At 50.4% G+C, this 7,449-nt stretch overlaps 1 protein-coding gene across 1 annotated transcript; it reads right to left on the minus strand.

Annotated features, from left to right (window-relative positions):
• Nucleotides 1-3,030: 3,030 nt before the first annotated feature.
• Nucleotides 3,031-4,878, minus strand: LOC119347703 (noroxomaritidine synthase 2-like). The gene has a single exon (XM_037616268.1). The coding sequence runs from the start codon at nt 4,838-4,840 to the stop codon at nt 3,290-3,292; it is 1,551 nt and encodes a 516-aa protein (XP_037472165.1). The 5' UTR covers nt 4,841-4,878; the 3' UTR covers nt 3,031-3,289.
• Between the last annotated feature and the right edge of the window lie 2,571 nt (nt 4,879-7,449).

The following is a 7,449-nucleotide window of genomic DNA, read 5'->3' on the forward strand; positions in this document are numbered from 1 at the left end:
TCTTGGCCCGTGACAACGTACGGGCAGTCTACTAGTCATCTACAAATGGAGACAAGCCTCGGCTAGTAGTTGTACGTGTCTTGACATATGTGTTTTATATCTCTTTCTCCTGGATCGTTTCTTGACGTATTAATTTCTATGCTCACAGGTGAAAAAGGGCAAGATTGTTAAGTCAGCTTCCGGAAAGGGCAAACTTGTTAGCAACAAAAATGCAAAGACACGTTTAGTCAGATACAAAGATGTGCTTTTCACGACATTGTCCTACCAACACAACATACCTATGGAAAGGGAGTCGAGCCGTGTATGTCGCAAGGGATGCTATGAGCAGCCTGCTCGACAAGTTAGGCAAGCTAGTCAAGGAGGGCTGCAGTTTGGAGAGGAGCATGAAGAGAGATATTGAGTCTTTCTCAGAAGACCTGGAAATGATTCACAAAGGTCTCCCCAGTCTGGAAATAAAGCTCGATGGCTCAAGGACTTGGGTTGACGAAGTCAGGCAGCTATCATATAGTATTGAGGGTACGGTCGACAACTTCCTAGTGCGCGTCAAGCCTCATTCAATAGGAGTGGTTTCAAGGAGCTTCTGCGCGAGGGGCTAATGTTCTTGGCGAATGACATGACGGCTCACCATCAGATTGATGGTTTGATCAGAGACATCAAGAGCCTAGTTGCAGTCGTGACCGGTAGGGGAAAGAAGTACAACATCGATGTCAAAAATGTTGTAGCTAATGCATGTGCCAAAGCTACCATTGACCTTTCTGTTTATTCTTTCTGTCATCACAAGTTTTATTGCATTGTTTGTAATCATTGTCCAGATTACTTTGAACTTTTACCGTGTGATACTTTATTTATCTGAAAGAAAAGGTGTGCTGGTGATACATACATTATGGCTGTACCAACTTGGACCTATGTTTCAAAGCCCTAGAAGGCAATGAATTAACCATACACTGTTTTTGTGGATGATTCACATGATTTGTTGGATTCAGTAAACTTAGTGGCGAATCTACGTGTTAGCTTTTCTAAGAAACTGCCGCAAAACAGTGTATGGTTACTGTTCATCGTGAAGAAAAAATGCAAAAATTACCGGTGACTCCACTGATTGTTGGGGCTGGCTTTGCCGCTGAGGAAACTTGCGCTTTGACAGTAATTGGACATATAACTAGTCTCACAGAACCCAGGAAAATTACATGCATATCTCGGTGCCTTTATTCCACGTCTCATACAATGGAGTAATAAATGGCAGCACGTTGGTTGTTCAGTAAAAGAAAGATAAATTTCGTGGATGCCTCTATTATTCGATAAGTAATGTGATTGTGGGCAACATAAAACTGTTCTTGTAGTCCGTAAGCAAGTTTATATAAGATCAGAGTCCATGCTCTTAGACTCTGATCTTCCAACGTAGTCCGCTAGCCCTCGATGACGCCGCCCTCCTCGCGGCCATGTCGCCGGGTCTGGAGTTCCGCATACGCCCGGCGCTGGCGGCGTACCTGCTCGCGGACGTAGTCCTCCTTCGCCCACTTTAGGGTGGACTCGTCGTCGGGAGCCACCATGTCGGCGTGCTCCGGCTTCACATGGAGCAGGCCCGGCTCGGGCTTCGGCCGGACAAGGCGAAGGGAGCGCCGGGAGGGGCGGGCGCCCTCGTTGATGACGAGGGTGCCACTGCGGGTGCGGCGCCGCTGCGGCGTCTCCTCCAGCTCTGGCTTGACGGGGCGGAGAGCCAGCGAGCCGGAGGAGAGTGAGCCGGAGCCCGACGTCAAGGACGTCGGCTCCACGACGCGGCGTCCAGGAACTGCCACGGCGGCGAGAGAAGAACGGTTGTGTCGGGTACTCCAGCCGCGGCACGTTGCCGGTCTCGATGTGGTCGAGGACGGCCTCGAGGGTGCGGCCGGGGACGCCCCACCACTCGCGCCGTTCTTCGGTGTTGAGGCAGCCGCGGGGAATGACGCCGTTGACGGAGGCGATCTGCTCCTCGCGGCGGTGCTGGAAGTACATCGTCCACAACGTTTCACTGTTAGGCGTGTACCTCGACTGGTTCCGCTGCTCGTCCGTCAGGGAGGAGTGTATGCGGGCGATCTCCGCCCGCTGTGCCGCCCCTTCGGGCACCGGCGGCACCGGGACGTCGCCCGCGCTCAACCTCCATGCCCCCGGCACACGCATGTCAGGGGGCGCCGGGTACTCGGCCTCGTAGAGGAGGCGCGCCTCCGGCTCTTGGAGGTGTCGGTGGCCGAAGTCTTTCGCCGTTGCGCCATCGCCTGGGAATCTCTCGGTCATCTTTGCTTTGCTCGTCGACGGGAAGGGGGGGATGGCTTTTGCGAGAGGGGGAGGGTGTTGCGTTCACCGGCGGGGAGTTGGCGCCTTTTATAGCCCAAGCGGGGCGGCCGGGAGGTGGCATGCCGGGCGACGCATGGCGGGAGCATGCTGGACGCGCGTCGGCGGTGCCTTCACTGTGCCGCCCGTGAGGCATCAATGGAGGCTGACCGGCGCGGCAGCCTTGGCCAGCCTTAGCATTGATTCCCGCGGGAACCGAGGCGATGAGGGCGACGAAGCGGCGTCTCGCTGACTAGGCGGGCCCGCTCCCCGTTCGCGCCAAAATCACTCGCCCCGGCGTCCTAGGGCGCCCCCAGCGCGCCGGGTTTGGCCTGGGTCCGCCGGCACTAATTTCAGCCCAAATCGGCGAAAAACGGGCTCTTGGGGGCGCGACTGGGCATTTTTTCGTCCGGCGCCAAAAGATCGCCTTGGGGCGCCGTGTTGGGGGCGCGGCTGGAGATGCTCTAAGAGCATGTCTAATAAGAAAAACCGCTGCCGGCTCTATACATGTGCCATGTCACATACTCACTCCGTTCTTAAATATAAGTATTTTTAGAGATTCTAACATGTGACTATATACGGAGCAAAATGAATGAATATACACTCCAAAATATGTCTAGATATATCCGTATGTTATAGTCCATTTGAAATGTCTAAAAAAACTTATACTTAGGAACGGAGGGAGTACAATCTTTGTAAAAAAAGAAAATCATATAATAGACTGTCTTTAAATTGCATATTAAAGTTGGCTATAGCATTTAATTCTTGCATATGAAGAAGGCAGAAAAGCACACATGGTTGGATGAGAAGACTAAGAGCCGGCTCTAGCGCTTGCACATGCTGCAAGCTAGCTCTTCTGCCTCGTAGCTTGTGCTACACCCTGGCTACAGATTTAGCATCCGCTTCACTCTCTCTCCTTTCCACTTAGGATTTAAATGACATGGCACTTGCTATAGTCTGTTGAGTATGCCTTATTAGACTTGCTCTAGTGTAACATCTCTCGCTTCTTCAGCTTAACTATGAGCCCCTTTTTCATCTCCAGTATACAAGATGACTTAGGCTCGATGCATTGCCCTTCCATTACCTCAACATCAAAGTTCCACAACGTTGAGGCGATGACTGTCTTCATCTGCATAACCGCGATGTCCTTGCCGAGGCACATCCTCGGACCCGAGCTGAAGGCCAAGAACTTGTGAGATGGTACGTACCTCAGCTCGTTGCCATCCTCCGAGAGCCACCTATTTGGATTGTAGTTGAGGCAGTCTTTACCCCATATACCCTCCATTCTTCCCATGGAGTGGAGAGAAATAAGGATGGTGTCGCCGGCATGCACCTCATGACCACTCGGCATGATATCATTGGCGGCCACCATCTTGCGCTCGAGAGGGGCTGGTGGGTACAACCTGAGAGTCTCGTACAAGACAGCTCTCAGATAGACTAGAGATTTAGTCTCGTCCGGCTCAAAGATCACCATGGCATCTGGATGGGCCGCTACTTTGTGTGATGCAATCGGTGAGAGTTCATTGCGGATGATTGACACAATATTAGGGTTCTGGGAAAGGTTGTAGAAAATCCATGTCAGGGCCGTTCCAACTGTGTCCCTCGCAGCGATCATGTAGCTAATGGTCAATGCATTGAACATGTCATCTTCGGTATAATAGGGGTCGTCGAGGAAGGAAGACATTATATCAACACCCTCATGTTGCTTGCCATTACCAACGGAAGAAGCATTAATCATCCTCCTCTCCGTCATCTCCATGACAAACACACGCAACACCTTGTGTGCTGCCTTGAGCTTCCTCTCAGGGCCGATGTTCAGCCACCTCATCAACTTCCAACAAGAAGCCGGCACCACAACCCGAAAATATGCCACCTCCATGACTGTGTCCATGGCGACTGCGGCTTCCATGGGAGGCATGTCCAAAGATAGAAGGCCGGGGTCCACGCCGAAGAGAGGCATAGCAGCAAGGTCAAACATTAACCTCGACATCAGTTCTTGCATGTTGAACGAAGTGCCGGTGCTCGCCATGTGCGTAAACAACAGGAGGAGGTTGTTCTCCACCTTGTCGCGGCACCAAGCCTCAATCCTTGCAACCAACCGCAGGCTGCTGAGCACGCTCTTGATTTTCGTGCGCTGCCGACGAGCTGGCTCACCGTCGATGGTGAAGATGCCGCCGCTCATGATGTCGAAGATTGCGGCAAACTCCGCACCCTTGGGGAAGTTGGTGTAGTTCGTCGTGAAGATGTGCCGGATGTTGGCGGGATCGCATGTGACGAACAACCGCATCCCGGTCCCGGGTGGGCCGTGCGCCCTGAAGTTGTGGCCTGATCCGGCGAGGACCAGGGTGAAATAGTCATTCATCTTGTGGAGGTTGGCCAGGAAGGAAGGGAACATGTGCAGTATTGGCCAGTTTGTGGGGAGCACTGCTGGGTTCTTTGATCTACAACTAGCCTTGGAGTACAAGTAGTACAGGGGAAGAACAAGTAGCACGAGTGCGGTGTAGATGGGAAGCTCTTGCGAGAACATAACTGACATTGTTAGCGTCAGTAGTGTGGGATATGCTAGCAGCTACTAAGATGTATTCTTCAATGAACATGGCTATGGCCGGGTTCATATTTATAGAGACAAGTTTGGTACTTCCGTGTGATATTGGGTTGGCTGTGAGTGAATGAGCCCAAAGCCTAGTACTGTTTACTTACTTCTAAGTTGCTGTTGGTTTTTGTTGAGCAACATGAACCTTTTTTTTTGGGATTAATTGTGATTTCCCGCAAAAATAAATTGTTGATTGTGATTAAGTTGCACTACTACAGGGTTAGCTCTATGCCAATGCAAATAATCTGCCCAACCGCCAATTCTTTTCTTTTCGAAACGAGGATGGCCTTTAAAAAAATATAATGTGAATTTTGTGTATTAACAATGATTTTAAAAGAACGGAGAAAGAGAGAGAGAAATCTAATCGAGCCTCTACACATATTTTTACTGCTCCACTAGCTAACTAACCGACGCACACACTAACTCCATGCATGCACACCACACCGGTCACTAACGCATGACCCGTCCATCACTTGCACATGCACGGCAAACAAACTTGCATGCAGCTAACAAACTACTCCCTCCGTTCCAAAATAGATGACCCAACTTTGTACTAAAGTTAGTATAAAATTGGGTCATCTATTTTGGAACGGAGGGAGTAACTAACTAGCACACCAGTTCTCATGGCTTCAACTAATTGCTTAGCCGGTTGGAATTCAACCGCCCACACGCTTCCCGCATCACACGACCCATCACTCTTTCAACCGCCGGTCGGAATTCGGTCGCGTAGCGCAGCACCGCAGCTTCAGGTTGCCATCGGCATCTCACCGTGCTCGTAGCATCGCATGGTGGCTTAGCATCTCACCTTTTCTGCACGCATCCGTTGAAGCTTCATCGGACTAGCTACTCCCTAACCTATGCTACATGCATAACAGAAGCAAACTAAACATGCAGATATAATATATAAAAATTAGTGGTAACAACGGAGTCATAGTTTTTCTTATTCATACCGTTGTTGGCTATTCTGTTAATTTTCATACTTTATTTGCGTGGATAAATAAGGGAAACAAAGTGATTAGTTTGCAAACCATAAGATAATAAGAAATTCATGATAGTCTTTCGTAGAATCTCTTGTTCAGTCGTAGGTGAACCTATTTATCTATTTGTTTATGTATGCCCAACCTTCTCTGCCTCATTGAGGGAATGCATGCAATTGCAAAGTCCCACGAGACGGGGAAGACATTGTTGGCCTAAAACATCCGCGGCGGCGAGGGCACAAAAGGGCTGATGGTTAGAGTCAAGGGTGTGTGTCGACGGTACTGAAATAAGCTCTGGGGTGGGGGTGCTTGGAGAGATCGGGAGTAGCAACCACTCTAACCGGGTGAGCCAGCCAGACGATCATGACGCACAACCCACCTGTCGCAACTGGACCATCCCGACCCGTGGCGACGACGTTGAACCCCGTGCGACAGGGCAAAGCCAGGGCCATTGGTAGAGCGCCCGCCGCCGCCCAATGACGGGTGCCCCAGTGCCCCTCGGATGCCCGGTGATCCGAGCCGTCCGAGCATATCAGACGCTCGGAGAGCCCCCGAGAGGCCCCCATGGAAAGCAATCGCCGGATGGATTGCTCGGAGGCGCTCTCTACCCACTAGCGTGCCTGTCGCAACCGACCCTTCCTGGCATGGGGCGAGGACGCCGCCAGGCGGTTCAGGGCACGACTTCGCATGAAAGAAAGCATGTGGTGGCTCACTTGCGGGCATTCCCGACGCCGCCCAATGACTGTGGCCCCGGGCTCGTCGGGCGATCCACCTGTCATGGACATCCCAGTCGGGTCGCCCTGATCTGAGCCATCCGGGCAAATCGGATCGGCTCGCGACGCTCCCGAGTAGCCACCGAGCAACAGACGGCTCGAAGGCGCTCTTTGCCCGTGAGGCGCCCAGGGTGGAGGGTACTCCACCATCCTTTATAGGAGTATAATTTCCTAATGCAAGCAGCCAATTGCTATTCTTTTGGCATGGATATTATTCTTTGTTAACTCACTATTGTAGCTGGATTCTTTCTCAATTGATTAATCCATTAATAATGTTTGATCTTTGGTGCACTATTCCCTGTTGCAATGCATGGCTTCAAAGAATATATATTTTAGTTTGATCATACACATAGCGATGTATGTACATATATGCACGCTGCCATTGCATCTGATAACAATGCAAGGCCCATTCCATGTTGTATGTTTTGTTTCTTTGATAAGTTACATAGTTTTCCAAGTGCACATATGACAACTAAGCTGCTTAGATTGGATTTAAATAGTATTGTCCTCAAGCTGCAGTGTGGAGCTTTAGCACTTAACTTCTTGACATGCTTGGATGATTAATTAGAATGCGCATTTTTCCTGTGATAGCTAATTAAGTATTAGGTGCAACTTAAGCATATTTAATTTCTTTTCTACCACTTCTTGTCATATAATGAGCTGAGTCAGAGGCGAGGCAACACATGATCACGATAAAGGGTTTCCCCCTGCTTTATATATAAAGCAGGCAGTCGATACATCCAGTTTGCTGGGGGCACATCACAACAAAGCCCAAAAGGAAAAACAAGAAGAAAAAAGGAGA

Source organism: Triticum dicoccoides, unplaced genomic scaffold (assembly GCF_002162155.2).
Source record: "Triticum dicoccoides isolate Atlit2015 ecotype Zavitan unplaced genomic scaffold, WEW_v2.0 scaffold74033, whole genome shotgun sequence".
Classification (NCBI taxonomy): Eukaryota; Viridiplantae; Streptophyta; class Magnoliopsida; order Poales; family Poaceae; genus Triticum; species Triticum dicoccoides.